At 37.6% G+C, this 18,134-nt stretch overlaps 1 protein-coding gene across 6 annotated transcripts; it reads right to left on the bottom strand.

The window, feature by feature from the left end:
- Window positions 1-1,923: 1,923 nt before the first annotated feature.
- Window positions 1,924-18,134, bottom strand: WASHC3 (WASH complex subunit 3). Of its 6 annotated transcripts, none has more exons than XM_055808079.1 (8): window positions 17,948-18,126; window positions 16,228-16,326; window positions 13,870-13,935; window positions 12,352-12,480; window positions 10,742-10,849; window positions 8,249-8,341; window positions 6,973-7,037; window positions 1,924-3,703 (listed from the first exon to the last, which is right to left on the bottom strand). In XM_055808079.1, exons 1-8 carry the CDS (start codon window positions 17,996-17,998, stop codon window positions 3,619-3,621), a joined length of 696 nt encoding a protein of 231 aa, XP_055664054.1. In that variant the 5' UTR covers window positions 17,999-18,126; the 3' UTR covers window positions 1,924-3,618. The 6 variants fall into 6 exon arrangements, with proteins under 6 accessions (XP_055664054.1, XP_055664053.1, XP_055664058.1 ...); XM_055808078.1 differs by having other exon boundaries at window positions 10,742-10,852; window positions 17,948-18,125; XM_055808083.1 differs by lacking the exon at window positions 12,352-12,480 and having other exon boundaries at window positions 17,948-18,134.

Below are 18,134 nucleotides of genomic sequence, written 5' to 3'. Positions count from 1 at the left end.
TTGGGGATATTCTCTTTTCCCAAGTACAGGCTACAGCTTATGACTTTTTTTCACAGAATGTCAAACTATATACTTACTCACTGGTGTAAATGACACTGGAAGGAAAACAAGAGAGGAAGAGACCCAACTTGGAAAAAGAACCAACAATTTTCTTTTTAAATGTAGCTGAACAGGAGAGTTGAGAGGGAACAGATTAAGAGTTCTAAACTAGGACTTTAGTATAAAGTTATTATCATGTCTAGATGTTGGTTTTGCCTTTGACATTTGCTTGAGGTTTCACTTACATAAATACAGATATGCGTCTAGTCTTAAGGCACCTACATGCACTTAAAATGCCTGCAATATCTTTAAGAAACTGACCTTTATACATTCTGCACTCCAGTTCACCTGCAAAATGAGGATGATAGTGATGGGCTAAAAAACAAGTAAGTTTGTTTAAACATTGAGTACATAATTAGTGTTAACAGATACATTCAACAGTTATTCTAGCAACAAGCTGAAGTAGTTCTCATGCCTACAAATTGTAATATTGGCCCAGATGCTGATTTTAAATCCAAGTAAAATTTGGGTGTATTAGACGTGCATGAATGACACCCTTAATGTATACTGCACCCTTTAAAAGCTCTTTGCTGTTAGCAGCTTTTTAAAAATCAAAGGCACTTAAAAATGGACTTTTTCCCTGAAAGTATTACGTATATCTGATTACTACACAGCCAAGTTGAAATATTCCCTCCATCTTCTATTCCAAAACAGATGGCAAATAATGAGCAAGTTGGAATATTCTCTGCTTATAGTATTTAGTTTGCGGTTAAGGACTTTCCAACTTTCTGGGTTAGCACCATCTCACTAGAAAACTGCTGTAGATCAAGGAGGACTAGCACAGCTGACATAATCCAGTCCCAAACCAACCTTCCCATATTTAATAGCTTCTTGGGTCAGCATGTGTCCTAAGCTGAAACATCTCAGATTGAATTTGGCTACAATCTAAGAGTACAGGGATGTGTTTAGCAGATGAGACTGGCAAGAACAGAGGCGCTTCATGTGGTCAGAGGTTCCGAAGGTGGTGGAAGCACTATGGCTGCTGATGCACTGAAGGTAAAAAAGGAAGGTTTTATCTTTTTTTCCCTGGTTCCTCACAGTTTAGACACTGGAATTTTTACTGTGCAGTGTGCTACAACTCAAGTGGGAAATGAGACAAAAGTGGCAAGATTTTTCTTAACATTTCTGCAAGCCTACCAAGAGTGCACTGTTCCAAAGTAAACAGCTACCCTGAAAAAAACCCAGAAGTCTTAAGCAATTAAATTCACCATGCCTACAAATGAAATTGTCATTCTGTGACATATGTAATTACCAAATAATTGTCCCTCATTTTAACAAGTGACAGTAGACTAAGAGGCTTTCTTTTTCATTCCACATAAAAATACGTCTGTAGTGGTGTAAAAGACAATTGATTTTAGGTTTTTCAGACTAAAATTGCTTTACACAAAAAGCTTCTTTCAAATGATAAACAATTGAAGTTGTATCTCCTTAAATGTGTTTTGGTAACTTTTTTTTTAAAAAACATAATTAACTACTATATCTCAAGTTAACTCTTTAAATCACACTACTTTCTTACACAGGTTCGTATCAGTTTGAGTACTGAACTGTCCTCATTAATTTCATTGAAGTCCTCATTAATTTCAGTCTTCCTTAAATTTTCTTGTTAGAATAGTGGCTATGGGGTATTCAGTTCCCCCCTAGTCAGAGTGCTAGTATGGCTTAGGTTAAACTCCAAATCCCTATATCCAAAACTCCCCCCTTCAGACAGCAGATTGATGCAACTTCAGCATAACCAGCTTTGGAGAAACATGACTTGCAAAGACTTCAGAAGAATTGTCATTAACTTCTTTAAAACAACATATGGAAATGAAACAGAACCACAGCTTTGGTTTACAAAGCATAGCTTTAATTAAACAGATTACTTCAATGAGTTTTCAAAGACAGATTTTAAAAAGTCACCGGTGTTTTAATATATGCTTTCTGGAATAACGCTGTAACATTTACCTTTGTAATACTTATTGCTAATATGTTAATATTTTTCAAGTTTTACCAAGTTTTAATTATTTAATATTTTTGTTTCTGTTGAATGATAATTAACTCATCATTGAAATGCCATCTCTAGACATTTTCCATTGCATATATGCTTTCATAGGGATTCAGGCATTAGTCTGATTTGCAGGTTATGAAGAACTTAAATATGTCAGCTAGACTGAAATGGGAGCCATGCTTAAGTTACAGGAAAAAAAAGCAGCTAACCTACCGAAGTGGCATAAATAACTGAGAGAGAAGATAACGACTCGATCATAAAAGCTTACAAATCTATATACTCAGAGCTTCAGTTTGAGTCTTTTCTTGGTCTCAGGAAGAATGTGAAAGACCAGAAAGTGAATGATTCCTGGCCCACAGCATTCTGGTATAATCACAATAACCTGGGGAATTCAAATAGATTGTGAAGAATGTCACGTGGAACAAATTATATTAGAGAAGATTCTTTAATAAAATGTCATTTCTGACTCATGGAGTAGATTAAGTAACTGCAGGGAAGTCTTCAGGGCCAGTCAGGCTCCAAGTGGATTTCTTTATGTTGTTCCCTAATGCATACCTCAACAGGTAGCAAGGTAGTTGTATCATCATACAAACTGAATTATGGCTTCTTTGCTGGAGTTATTAGCACAGGCATCAGCTTGAAGGTGGTTTCTTATTCCACGCAAACTGCTCAGCCACAGCTCCTTTCAAATAAGCCCAACAGCCATCAGAAAGTGGTTTCTACTGACCCACGTGACAATGAACAAGCAGTGAGAATCTGGTATTCCATTAATAATCTCCCAGTCACTTGCTTCTTTCACAGTGTCATTTTCAAACCAATCTTGCAATGTTTGCACTTGCCTACACCGCTGTAACCTGAATCTGATAAATCAACTCTTCTAAAGAGCAAGAACTGCTTTAACAACTTTGTATTAGACTCTAACGTGACACTAAATAGCAGTACATAGTTCGAAAATAGATTCAGATTGGTTTTTAATATTTTCAGTTGTATTTTAGTTTCTCTCAAAACAGAGTATCACCGATTTGCAATCACCATAAGATAGCTGATTTCTACGTAATTCTTGTGTCACTACAGAATATAGTACATTAGAAAAAAATAATACCTTTCATCAATGAAACAATTTCATTTTGAAAAGTTACTTTATCTGTAAGTTATGGGACAGGAAGAAGACAACCCAGGTTAAATGAGTTGCACAGAAAATCCAATAATGACCAGAATGCAGTGTTTAGAGGTGTGGAATTTTTAGAGTTTTACAAAGTAATTTCAGAAGAATCAGAAAGGAATCTGAAATGATGCAGCACAAACATTGCAAGGATCTCACGATTCATTTTCATGGTGGAAAGGTTCTAGTTGAAACACACTAACACGTTGCCTGTTCAGACTTTCTGGGAGAGAACATGGAGGATCTTAGCTCTTAAAAATGCTGTCAGATAAACCATGTCACTCATGTGACTCACAGAAAACCACTGTCTGCTAAAGCTCCAAACACATTAGCACTTAACAGAGGTTTCCAAAGGCTGAAATCAGTCTCTTTAATCACTAAATGAAGATTCACTATCGGAACTGTCTTCTGCTTTCCCATCATCTCCCCAGGCAGGCACAGGGGCATCCGGGGTCCTGCAGGCAACAAAAATGTTCTATGTTGTAACTCCCAGAAGGTGGCTGAGAACACAAGCAACTTAGCATGTCATGTTAATGTCCTTTCACTACAATTGCATGCACTTTATTTCCAAAACATTTAACACATTAACTGTTTACAGTTTACAAACTCTCATCTCACTGGTATTGCTTCACTTACAACTGAAAAGCACTAGAAACTGTAACTCACAGGACATCAAAACTCTGTAGACGTCGATTTGAATGCAAATCTTTGAGGCTATCGGAAATACTGACAGATCACCAAGAAGTGGCAAACACTTGTAGAACAAGTTGAAAGCAGGCAATACTGATTAATTCAATATTTTTCAATCTTCAGAGTTTCTAGGGCTGAAAGGAACACGCTGTACACTATTAAGCAGTGTAAATAGTACATGAAAAAAATAACACAGGAAATGAACAATATTGTATCCAACTAAAACTGCAGGGATAATTTAGAGAAGCAAAAAAGAATTACTCAGAGTGGAATTTGGCTAGAACTTTGGGTTAAATTTGACATGCAAGAGCAGCCATGGGATTTTTATTGACTATAAATGATCCGACCTCTTGTGCTTAGTTTTGAAGAGAATTTAAGATGGATCTAAACATCACATCAAAACATTTGCACAGGGGGATCTATTGGGAATGAAGGGGACAGAAGCAAGTCATCTACAGACTAACACTACTGACTGAAGATGCTGTCTCTCCCTGGAGCGTCCCTCCTAAGTATGCAGTAAGTTTGACAATACAAGCAGGACTGAGCCTGGTCAATTCTGAAACCAAGGTAGAAAATAAACAGGCAATTACACTTGGGGAAGAATGATCTTCACAGAAACTAGGCTCCTGTATGATAGTTAACTGCTCTCTTTGATAAAATATTAAAATAAGCTGACAATTGTATTATTCATCCTGTTGATATTTATCTTGGGACTACCTCTGTGTGTCATGCTACAGAATTTCTTTTCCAACTTTAGTTCTGTTTATTATAATTTCTGTTGGAAATCCCTAAGGTACTTTTGAAGTGTTTCTAAACATTTTGGGCACAAAAAATGAGAAGTGCATTACAGAAATGCGAAAGAGCCTTCCCTCTCCCCCCTGCACACCTCTAAAATAAATCAAAGAGTTTGCTTTCTTATGTAAATACCACTTCACGGTATTATTCCTTGTTGCCGTGGTAATGACAAAACAGAAGAACTGTGCAAAGACATGTGATCTGGAGAGACCAGTGCAAAAACTCGCCTCTAGTAAGGAAAGGAAGATGGCAATGAATTCCTTTAGTTCGTAAGAGCAGGACAAACCCTCTCAGCATTTTATAAGGAGAAGAGAGAAAGGATAAGAAACAAAAGTTAAAAATAGATAAATTGGGAGCTTGATAGAATAGGGAGTTATTAAACTGCAAAAAGTTGAGAAAGGAGCAGTAACAGAAGTAAAACAGCTGAAGGAAGACAGTATAAACAAATCCATATTATCAGAATTAGCATCTCTGCAGCCACACAAAAACACACGCTCAGTCACTGGTTAATAGCTGGGAGAGTGTGCAGGAACTGACTGAGCATACAGCGATAGCGATATGTACGTTTTCCTAATTTCCACTGGGACTGAGTGAGCAGGAAGGAGTGACTAAGGAACCTGAAGACCCAAGAAATGTGGTGTGAATGGCAAGATACATATTTTTAAAAAAGTCTATGATATTGAGACAAGGAAGCAAGAAAATTAAAAGAAGCGTCATCCCTGACTCCTTAAAATATTGTGTGGTGTGCACCTTGCCAAATAATTAGCTTTCTTTAACCATGTAGATTTGTATACAGTTTTCAAACCATTAACATTTTAAAGAAAATCCGCCTAAGCCTTACTGTTGCACAGAATCTTTGACCCCAAACATATTCTGTGAGCCCCAATTCACAGCAATAACATTTCTGTCTTAGCCCAAAACAGACAATTCAAAAGCAGGTACTTTTTTAAAGTTTTTGAAATTTTAACCTATTACCTTATTTTTATCTACTACAATAATCCACCCAAACATGAATAGCAGCATTTACAGAAAGGCATGGATCAGAAATGCAGAGTAAAAAATACAACACATGTAACACTTGCACACGTTCTTACTTGCGTTCTTTTACTTATTTCTCATTCAATTGGTAAAAATATTAAATGAGGAATAACTACTTTAGGCTCATTCAGAAACCAGGAAGTAGCTGGGAGATAAAGTGACTCAACCTACGACGATACTTCAGTTTTCCTATATTTTTATTTATTTTGTTAAACAAGTTGCTGGTTTCAGAATAAGCCTTTCCAAAATGTAAAAAGACTTCACTGGAAAGGAGAAGCAGACTTTCTAATACATTGACATTTTCTGAAGAGGATGCAAAACCGTATTGAACATTTTAGTGGCTATAATGTAAGAATGAAAGTATTTTCATCAGTTTAACAAATTCTGTGAAATAGTACAGTAAAACTAAATTACATGTCAAATCTAAAATAAGCCTAAAATTCATGCTTATAGTCAGACACGTAGCTTTGAAAATGAGTATCTATTCTTAGTAGTCTTCACAACAGGTTAGCTCAATCAGTCACAATTTCAAACTGCTGACTTCAATTTACACTGTCGATGTTGAAATCAAGTTGTACATTCCATCTACTGAGGGAAGCGGGAAACTGCTGCGTTGTCCCTCATGCATCCAGCAAAATAAAATAGGTTTTGTTCTTACTACTCTACAATGATGGTATTTTGGTATTGAAGTGTTGAAAGAAAATATCTGGGAAAACCCTCATATTCTTAACAGTACAGTGAAAATGGCTACTGACGTATTACCTGATTTCTCATCACTAAATGAACGTTGTCAAATGTTACCTTGTCATTGCAGTATCTTTTTCCTTGAACTGCATCCCCTCTGCTTGGCTTGGAAGAAGTCCTTCCATTTCCTCTCAAGTCTTAATAGTAAAGTCCTACAACTTTCTGTTTGGGAGAGTGCAGTACTTACCCAGTCTCTATTTCCTGGGCTTTGCCTTGGGCTAGACAATACTGAAAAAACCCGAACTTGAGACAGCATGGCTCCCCCTTTGGCCCTGATGGCCCTATTCAGACATACAAAATGCTTAAACCACCTCTCACAGAAGACTTCAAAACCTATTTTAATGCTCATCATTTAGATTCAAAATACCATAAACAAGCTCTTCTAAGCAAACTTTTTTCCAAGTTTTTTAAACACACAGTTGCATTCCAGCCCTACTGAGAGTTGCATATTACTTACTCGAGAAGATCTGGATTTAGCCCTTCAGAAATCATTTTGTTTCGTATTGCCATTACAGGAACACCCTGTGTAGGAGGAGGAAGAATAATATGAAACTACTGAACACAAACAGGTGAACTAAATTCCACAGGTTCTTTTAGGTTACACTTTCATACAAATTTATGCATGTCATTTGTTGAACAAAAGCATGGAATGATAATCTCAGTTGCCATCAGTATGAACCTAGAGGCGAGAAATGACTGAGATCAAAAGCCCTTTTAATCCTTCTCATATTTATGGCAAAACTTCTACAGAAATTTGCAGGGAAAGAATCAGGAATGGGCAGATAGATCTGCAATTCATGCAGACAAAACCAGGAAGCTGAAGTGATATGTATGGATGAGAACGTGAAGAAAGAACAGAGTAGCACAAAGACAGAAGAGAATGGTTGTGCTAGACAGATGAAGAACACTTGGACATGCTAAAGGTATAGCCAAAGAGGGAGCAAAACAGAAGATGCATCTACTACCACTCCAGAAGAATACCTTAACGCAGAGCTAAAAATTGGAAAAGTCTTTAAAAAGCATGCAGAAAAAGGCAAACAGGACATGAGAACAGGAGCGCAATTTAAAAGTGATTCTACTGAATACAAAGTGCCTGTACAGTCAGGCTTGAATCTTCTATGACTTGTGGACAGATTTTAGCCAACTATATGTGTTAAAAAAATTCCTTCCTTTCACTGCAAGTTCTTCCACAGCTTCTGTACTTTATTTTACTCAGCAACACCTAAGCATCCCCTCATCATGGATTGCGTATCCAAGAACACTTTGACCCACGTCGTCTTACAAGACACATTCCAACAAACTGCTCCTATGTTTCCACTAGAGTTGCTCAAAGATAACTTGTTGCTTTGCCATCCCCTGTTGCAAACCATCAGAAATACCACCTGGATCACTGCATGCCAAGATAGTTAGAAAAAAAAAATTAAAAAAAAGGAAAAAAAAGAAAGAAAAAAAGAAAAAAAGAAAAAACAAAGAAAAAGAAAGGAAAAAAGAAAAGGAAACAAGGAAAACAAACAAGGAAGAAGGATGCTATAATTTCTGATTTCCAAGAGACACAGCTACTGGTGGTCAAGGAAAGTCAGCAGAGGCCTCACAACCTAAATAAAAAGTAGTGTAGCACTGTTTTGGCACAGGACAAATATCTTTTGTCCAACGTAAGTAAAATAGTGATAAAATAAAGGGCAGCCATGACTAATGTTCCAGAGAAGCATGTGGTACTAGTGACAGTTGCTAACCTGGCAAAGTGAGAGCTGAGCTAGCTGTCTTACTGTGTTTTCCTTGTGCAGTTTCACAGCAAGAATCACAATCAAGACTTGTGCATGAAGATTCTGGAATAGCACACAGACAGGTACATAGTTTTAACAACCTATCAGGCATATCAGGAAAAATGTGACTCAAATAGTTGTAAGGTATTAGCTTGTAATAAAGAATTTCTCAGTAATTCACAACTAATGTACACTACAAAGGGGAAAGCATTTGAGCATTTCATGACAGTTTAAAATATTCACTTATTCTAGTAACAGATTTGGACACCAGGAATTGTGTGCCTATACACCATCTCAAACTATCTAATGCTTTTTCCCTCACTTGACTGCTCTTAGGGTTTCTTTCCCCAGCTCAGAAATCACTGATGAAGTGTTTATGCATCAATTCAAACCAAGTGAAAGCAAGACTGAGTCAGATCAGGCAAAGCAGAATCTGGCAAATCAGAGGTTAACACTGCTGTGACCCTAAATCTTACTAAAATAAAACAGGAAGTATATTAAATATAAACAGTAACTACACGGACCATACAGGTCCACTGAAATGGCAAAAGTGCACTTTTCTAACAGAGGAGAAAATACTAAATTTCCATCGCATTTGTCTCTGCTCAGTTAAGATTTTAAATAATCCAAATCACCACATTCAACACAGTGTAAGCCAGCCCTACTCCCAGCCTGGCCCTGCAGCCCGGGAAGCATGCAGGTCCTGGAGAAGCCAGAGTGCAAGTAGCAATCTTGTTGCAAAATAGGTTTTGGTTCTTCATAGTGCAGAAAGAGGTCAAATACTCTAAGTGCTGGCAATTCCTGAAGATCAGTGCACTCTCCATGTTTGGTTTTTATTTCAGTGCTTGAAAGGACCCATCTGTATCAGGCCAGTCAGTATCTTGGCATCTATGCAGTCATATTTGTTATTTAAAGATGTTGTTTATCTGAAGTCATAGACTGCTCCTCTCAAACTGTCCACAGAAGTGTTCTGAACATTTGTTGTAGCAAATACAATATTGCCTTTGTAAGGTTTGCTTGAATATTATTGTATATTTTAAAAATTACGAATTTAGTACGGTCAACCGCACTTCATTGAAATGAGTTTGTTACTATCTCACAGAACAGCTATGTTTAGTGTAAAAGAAATATGTCTTCATAGTGCTAGTTCTTAAAAAATAAAAATATTGTGAACAATAAATAAATGTTTAGTTCAAACAAATCTTCAGCTAGAAGCTTAATTTGGGCAAATAAATGACACTAACTAAAATACCTGACTGGATGACAAGACAAGTTTGGCAAATACAAAACCACGCATCAGTGTGTAGTATGTTAGTCTGACTTTACCACACTGTTTACAACTGGCAGAGGAACCACCAGGAACTGCCAGTACAAAGTACAAATGCAGAAGGTGAGATCTCACTCCTCTAGCAGTCACACACAAAAAAAGTCAAAGCAATTAGACCATCTAGCTCTTTCACATCCACTTTCAAGTCTGGCATAAAAAAATAACATAGTGTTCTACTCTCTGCTACTACCCCACTGCCAGGTTTCCCAAATGGCTTGTAATAAGCTACCCATAAAGTGACAATTTGTGATTCAAATGAAAAATAAGGTCTGGAGTGTCATCCAAAGTACCAAGCACACCAATTGTAATAATTTGTTTGAAGAGGGAATAAAACTATGAAGTTAGTTTTAACATAGGCAACATTTTACTCATACTATGACATAGTCACATTTTCCAGAATTATAATATTTATTTTAGAGGAAAATTTCCACTGACAGCTTGAAAATAAAGCCAGGTTTTTTCTGTTTCCAATCTCATTTTTAATTTTGTGGACATGAAAAAAAGAGCTCTTAAAAAATGTCACCGAGTCTCCCATTCACCTTTTCACTCCTTCATTAGTTTTCACACATGTAAATATTGAGATTACATTCATTTATTTCCTACTTATCTGTAGAACAGCCCACATATAAAGAGGTAAGCAAAACCTGCATCATGAATAACAGGAAACTGATGTGGAACCAAGTAGTGAAGCAATTCTTGTATCTCTATTTTGAACCCTACAGAAATACCAAATACTCATGCTCTTGAGTACATGGGCAAAGCTGTATTTTGTACCCTACAGCAAAATCAAACTGTAATCATGTCTGTGTGTAGGGAATGATACCAATTCTACCAGAATAACTACACTTTCAGTGGCAACTTCTGTCTGCATTTACACATCTTCACACCTTCAGTTCAGAAGTATATTGGCAAAATTTTGTAGAAAGACCTTGCCTGAAGCTGGCTGAGGGAATGTATTACATCAATTCATTTATTAGAGATGTGCTAGAAATATTATGATCTTATCCTAGCTTAAAGATTATTGTTGCAATAGATGTCTTCAGACATCTAATGTTCACTTACATTCACTTTGATGTGTGTGACATTCCACCTAAAAATAACTAAGTACATAAAGAATGATAAGACAACTGACTTACCACTTGTACCATTTTGAGATATCTGGCATATTGAGGATCCTTGGCCACAGTTCTGACATTTTCTGTTACTACCTCTGTTTTCTGTAACCCTTCTTCATGTATATTGTTCTTCTGTGTACAAAGAGAACACTTTAATGGTTAGGTATGCAGAAGCACGGAGACTTCAAACCATAAAATCTGTAATTTAAGGGTAAAGTGCAACTCTTCTTCATCTAGATTATTCTCACTCGTAGTATTAAATATTTCCAAGATGAATGAATACACAAAACTCAGCTCTTACTATCTGCAGTTACAAGTGTGACTTTCTACTTTTAGTCACAATTTTAAGCAAAATACATGAGAAAAACCCACCTATAATAGCACTCTGAAGTTTGTTGTATTTAATGAATAAAACAGAACTAAATCTAAATGTTCACTTTATACATATATATATTTTTAAGGATTATTTCTACATATCTCTTCTAGTGGTCTAATGCATTTTTTACTCAAAATATTTACTTGATTCCATAAGAAAGGTTTCGTACAGATCATATAATTTTTAAACTATAGTTTTCAGTATAAAGCATTAATCTCAAGGATATCATAATGAAATCAAAAGAATCCTTGAGAGTAAAGAATTAGAAAAAAAAGAAGAAAATGACAAGAGAATGTTTGCTATTAAACTAACCATCTGAAAGCAGCACTGGAAACCTCATTTCAGGAGTATTTGTTCCTACTTCAGTATCTAAGAGGAGGAACATTTTAAAGAAAACAAAATAACCAGGAGTCATTCTCTAACATGGCTGAAACATGGAATGCTAACTGTCTATTCTGTCTCCCACGCTGCTGGCTGAAGAGTTACAACCTTTAACAGGCTGCTCCACGACAACTTCCACCAAATAAGAGAACAAGCAGAGACTGGACTTGGAGATTCCAAGAAAAGAAACTATTGTAGGAAACTGGGGAAAGAACCCCATGTACAAATGAGCCAGAAAGTCTCCCCTAGTGAAGTGGTGATCACAGGATTTAAATCTGGGTTAAAAAAACAACCAAACACACACATACATAAAAAACCCCCCAATAACCCAACAAAAAATTAATTGCAGGGATAGGATCTTAATATCGATCACTTTATTATAAGCTGGCATTTTCTGTACATAGATGGTAATATACAGAAAATATTCATGTAGCAACCTCTTTAAAATAAAGTATGCTAGAAACTCTGATTTCAGCTGAAAGCTCACATTCTAAAGAAGGCAGAGAAGAGCTGGAGTCATGTGATTCAAACTTACTTTCATTCATGACCTTCCCAGAACCCTCATGTAATTCACATTCATATTTTAGTGTGATTGAAGAAGAGGAAGTAGACATTTACCACTAGATTTGAGTTAGTTCTAATTATTTAAGCCACAAATTCAAGAAAGGAGATACTTTTTTAACAAGTGACTTTTTTGTTTTAAATCACTCGTTAGAACAGTTTCATTAGTGAAAAACGCAGTTTTAGATCTTTACAGTTGATTTCTCTCTTCCAATAGGCTTGCTTCTAACTATTTCAAATAAGACTAGAAAGAGAGACACTGGACACAGAGAGGTATATTCCTTCAATCTGTTAGTTATGCTTCATTACTCACTCCAGACTGAGGTGATACAGCTGTCTGTTGATCCACAGTAGTCTGTGCCATAGGACCATTTGTAACGCTATTCATATTTGCACTGGACACTTCAAATCTGACATCTTCTAGGCCAGGAATAGAGGATAACTAAATGTACAAAACATTATCAAATAAGCAATGAACATTAAGTCTATGTGTACAATAAAATCTGCAGCATGCTGCTTACCACATATTCCCCAGGTAGTTTTCACATTAGTATAATCATAACTTTTTATCACTAGTTTTCATATTTTGATTGGGAGGGGAAAAAAATAATTTTATTCAGGTGGCTTCTACAACAAAAAACCCAAAACACTGCATTGGAGCTTTCGCTGTTAACAGCACTGCAGCGCAGGAAAGGCTTCAACACCTTTCCAGCTGCGCTTTATCAACCCCACAAGAGCCAGGCCATCTTCTCTGCTACTTCCCCTACAGTGAAAGAAATCGTTAACAAGAAAAGCTCTGTTATCTAACAGATGGGTGACTGGTTACAGATTTTGCAATCTTCTACATCTTTCACACATTTTTAAGGAAATGCTGAGAGTGGATATTAAATACGTTACATATCTACTTGAAGGAAATTCTGTTTACCATGATTATGAAGAATTCTATAAAAATGATCAATACTGATTATTCCTAAATACTTTGAAATAAATAAGAGTTAGTAAGCACTGTTTGTACTACTACAGTATTTTCTTCACAAAGATCTTAATGAATGGTTTCAAAATGTCCTATCCCTGCTCCCAGAAAAGACAACCAAAACTGCTTCCATCATTATTTAAAGAAGGACTGGTTAAACCTTTACAGTGGGTGTTTGGGCTTTGGTATTTGTTTCCAGTTTGTTTGTTTGTTTTCTTCTAGCAACTTAAATGATCATATCTGAGTATAGATTATATCCTTTTGTCATTTTAGCTAAAGATACATCAGACACATTGTATTACCTTAGATCCAATTCAGGTCACATTTCAATACCAGAAGATTTACAAAGGCTCTGTCTAGCTACTTATACCAGTTGAGAACCTTATAGTCTGGTAACACAAAGATATTTCGCTTGTACAAAGAGAGTAGCATTTCTTACTAGAGTTTGCATGGCAAATGCAATTTCATACCACAACCCTGCAACATAACTTTAATATTGGAAAACTTCTCTCCATTTTCTTAAAACCAAACATAAAATCAACCATAAAATTGCCATAGAGTTCAGCTGCCCTCTCAAGATCCAAGTGCTCCTTTCCTGTTCAGTATGTTTGAGACCGAACCAACATTTCCACTATGTGCTGTTGGTTCCTTTTTTCCATATCAACTACATGTTTAAATGTTACACAATATAAGTGGCAAGACATGCAAAGAGAGAAATTGCCATGTAAGCATTTTATATTAGCTCCTTCGAATCATTATGAAAACTTATTTGATCAATTTAGACTATGATCAGGAAGCTAGTTCATGTAACTCAGGAGGCTGTCACCGTTAGAAGACAAAGTCTGTACACATACAAACCTTTGCATCCAAAATATTGAGTGTTGTTTCAATTTGTTGGATACGGAGAGAGAGTGCTGATAATTTCTAGAATAGAAAAAAAAATTGAACACATAAACACTCCCCTAGGCACTTGTACATATAAAATGGTTCACATCTAGCTAAAAAAAATCACTTTTGTCTTCTACCTGGTGAAGGCAGAATAGAGTATAAGTGAAATGATAACATTTCAAAATAAATGAAGCAACGATATCCCTTTTTAGTACAGTAGCTACAATGGTTCAAATTTTAAGTAATCTTACTAGGCAGTTAGTTTTCCCAAATAATGAATAACAGAAATGAAGACAGACTATGCACAAAGGAAAGCCAAAGTAAATAGGGTATTACTTTGGGCAACTGGAGAATAATGGTAGACATACTGTACCCTCACAGTTTACAAACCAACTTTCTCCAAAGCTTTTTCCAAATGTGGAAGGTGAAAAGATATGAAGTGTATGTATGTAACTGAGCAAATACAAAGTAAAAAAATCTGATAAAGAATACAGCAGGTGACTGAAAGTCAAAATGCATAGTGAACCAGAACTCACCAACTTTACATGCTCCAGGTGTACCTCGATCAAATTTTAACACTTTTTTTTTTTTAAAAAAAGACAACTTAACTTTTTCTACATTACTCTATAAGAACTGTCACTCTTTTAACTAATCACTACCATACTCCACCAGACCTGTCCAAGTGAAGTTGGCTAGCATGCTGGCTGGCAGATATGTACCACTCTGACAGCTTTCTGGCACACTGGCAAGATTCTGCCTGGCTCTGAAGCAGAACTTTAACACCCCAAGAAAATGGCAGTTCTGCCAATATGCTAGAAAAAGTAAAAAGAGACTGACAGGAATTAGTCTTTTTGGATAGTGCACCAACTTATTTACAGATGGCTTTTTGTTCATGAGGAGTTTGTTCCTATTGAAAAGAACTATGTGCCCTACATGTTGCTGGGGAAAGGGGAGGAAAGATGTACAAGACAGTTACATAACTTTATGGGTGAGTTTGACTAGAGAAAGAAATCTAGAGTTAAGGACAGTGTCAGCCCTAATTTTGAATTTCTTGGCTTCTGTTGATTTACACTGGGACCTTTCACATTAAAAACAATTCTGCACTTTCTAAATACAAAAAAATTTTTCAAGGAATTTAGAAAGCAACCATTTAGTTTCTGGGGTAACAACACATTTAGGTTAACCAGTGATGTTTTATTAAGTAGACTTCACAGAGTTGCTGCATGCTCAAGATGGTTTTAAATATATGTGTTCTGACTTCCACAGTGCCTATATAATAGGTAATATTGCGATCATGTGACAACCACGTTTTGGACAACTGACAACAGCATCACCAGGCAGTTACACCATCCCACATATCAAATTACAGTAAGTTTAAAAATCTAGGAAAAAAAAGTAATTATTTTTTTCCTCTGAAGCTCTATACGTTGATGTGGTAGTCAAATTTTATACTTGTCACGGGTCTGGCTCTAAACTTCACTAACAACAGAATTTCTCAGATTACACGGCTTAGTCTAATTGTATTTGACTGCTGCCCCAGCCCTGCTGGCCAGGGCTGTATAGTAGTCTTTGTTGAATAAACTAGTGAACAGTTACAAAGAAACCACTAATGACAAAAAGGTTAAGCTCAAAGCCGCATTAGAAAACACTCTTCCTACGAGGAAGCACTCTTGTCCTGTTCAGTAGGCAAATCTAGTCCTGTCGGTCTGGTATGTTTCCATTGATGCTGAAGACACCACAAAAAACTTATTAACACTAAATATTTTTATTTTTCTTTTGTTTACAAGACACTAAAATTAACTGCTTCATGTTCCATACTAATCACTTGCCAAAAATGTCTTTTCTTCCACATCAAAATTATTTACATTCAGAGCTTAGTGTAACACCCTTTTAAATTACAGGGGGTAAAATCTGAAAGCAAGTTCTGATGCTATATCCAAAGACACAGATGAGGGGGATACTGACTGTCAAAATGGATGCAGCACCATAGGAATATGGCATCCTTCTTCCAAAACAAGATGATCTCCACAGACAGAGCTGCTCAGAACAAATTCCATGTATCAAAAAGTTCAAAGGCAGTGCCAAATGCAAAAGTTTGAGGAAACAGGATTAGGTGTGGTATAATCAGCAGTTCACTTGGGCATCTTGGGGAAAAAAACCCAACTGTCTTAAGCACTTTCTCAAGAGAAACCTGAACAGAAAGCAGATTAAATTTTCCAGTTTAAGCTACCACTATTACTGCATCAAAAATATTTAAGTGAATGGCTCTTATTTCTAGAATTTTTTTTCCATTGTATAAATTGACATCTGGGAAAATAATAAACATACCTCTTCACAAACAGTAGAAAAGCGGTTGAGAAACTGCACTGTGTGAACCACAAACTGGTTTAGAAATGCTACAGTTCTTTTCTGCTGAATAGCAGGAACCTGCATTAAATAATATAAGAAAATTAGATTATACATAGATGTCAATTGCCACATTTGGATTCAAAGACCTGTTAAAAAAATGTAAAAGTTTTAGAAGAAATTATTTTAGAAATCTGCCTTAAGTGCACTTGCTACAAATGCATATATATATATACAAACCATTTTTTGATATATATACATATACAGTATACAAATCCTTTTTCACTAAAAGTCTACTAACATGACTGTTGAAAAGTTGCAGGATACACAGAAAAGACAAGATCCCCATATATTAAGGTCTGTTATCTTATTTAAGAAAACATTTTCAGATGAAATTAACAACATTCCTGAAATTAAGTGCTAACATTTTTAAAAAACAGAGGAAATCAGAATTTTTCCTTCTGAAGCTTAAGAAGGAAAAGCAGACTTATCCAGACAAATAGTTACAACCAACATTAAAATAAAAAAAAACGGAGAGTAGTGAAATTGCTGTCTCAATTTTTAGTGGCCACCTATACTACTTATTTGCAAGTCCAGACTACCCTAAAATTACACTTTAGTGTCACTCCGCCAAGTGAGATCTGATGCACACAAACTTCTCAGACTAAAAGGTAGAATGATACATTTGTCAAAAAAAAAAGGCTGGTGCTCATAATGTAACAGTCAGTTGGCATTTTTATTTACACCATTACACAAGACTGGAATCAGGAACATTCACACAAATGTTTACGTATAAAATTACAGCACCTCAGGGTTAATCACCTTGGACAATTGTTTGTCTTAAACTTCACATAGGAAATCACTGTATTGAATTGCAGTTGGTTACAGTGAAGGATTTACAAGCAAAACCACTTGCAGCCAAGCTTCAGCTGCCCTGAACAACAGTGTGTGATTACGGTGAGTCTCTGGTCTTCACCTCTTTGGTCTTTCATCTGTCAGCGCAGTCATTTGCTACACTTCACCAGTCTTAAGATGTCCTTATTCTTTGTGTGACTTTGTTGCTACTATCTCAAGTTTTCAGCCTGTGCCCCTGTATGGCAAGGTTTGCTGAAGCTCAATACCGTAGTTCTGAACCTGTCAAACGGTGCTTAAGACCTCAGAAATTTATGGGGTAGCACAAAAGATGGAACGGCCACCGTGGCAGCTGGAAGCAAACCGTCTTTATGCTCTATAGTCGAGAAACAAAGCTAAAAAAGTGTTTCTGCATCACTGAAAGCCATGAACAAGCAGCTTCGCACGGCATTTGCCTCACAGTTTTAAGAGTGAAACGGCTTAGCCGTTACCTGTAAGGCCAGCGGAAGAGGCGCAGCGAAGCGCCCTTGGAGCAGCCCGCGGCGCCCTGGGGCACGGCTGGCGGCGAGGCCCCGCGGCGGGACCTGCGCGGCTGCTGCGGAGGCAGCGGGTGCTGGCGGCACCGCCTCGGCAGCCCCGGCGCGACACCCGCAGCTCGCCCTGCCGCCCTCCCGCCCGCAGCGGCGCGCCCCGGCCGGCCCCGGGCGCCCGGCCGTGCTCAGGGGTGGCCCCGCTGGGCAGCGGAGCGTGGCGGGGGCGGCCTGGGCTCGCCCAGCACCAGGGCCAGCGCAGCCGCGGCCGGGCCAGGCAACGGGACAGCTCCGGGCCCGCAGGCGAGCGCCGCCCGTACCTTGGTGAGGTCAATGCCGGAGCCCACAATGGGCAGCCCGTCCTCGTCCATCCCCGCGGCGCCGCCGGCCGCAGCGCAGCCCCGCGCCCGGCAGCACGCAGCCGGGCCGCGGCGCCTCCCGCCGCACTCCGGAAGCGCCGCCGCGCCGCTCGCGGCCTCTCCGCCTCGGCCCGGAAGCAAAACCCCG

This window comes from Falco peregrinus, chromosome 6 (assembly GCF_023634155.1).
Source record: "Falco peregrinus isolate bFalPer1 chromosome 6, bFalPer1.pri, whole genome shotgun sequence".
Lineage (NCBI taxonomy): Eukaryota > Metazoa > Chordata > Aves > Falconiformes > Falconidae > Falco > Falco peregrinus.
This window is presented reverse-complemented; position numbering and strand designations above follow the sequence as displayed.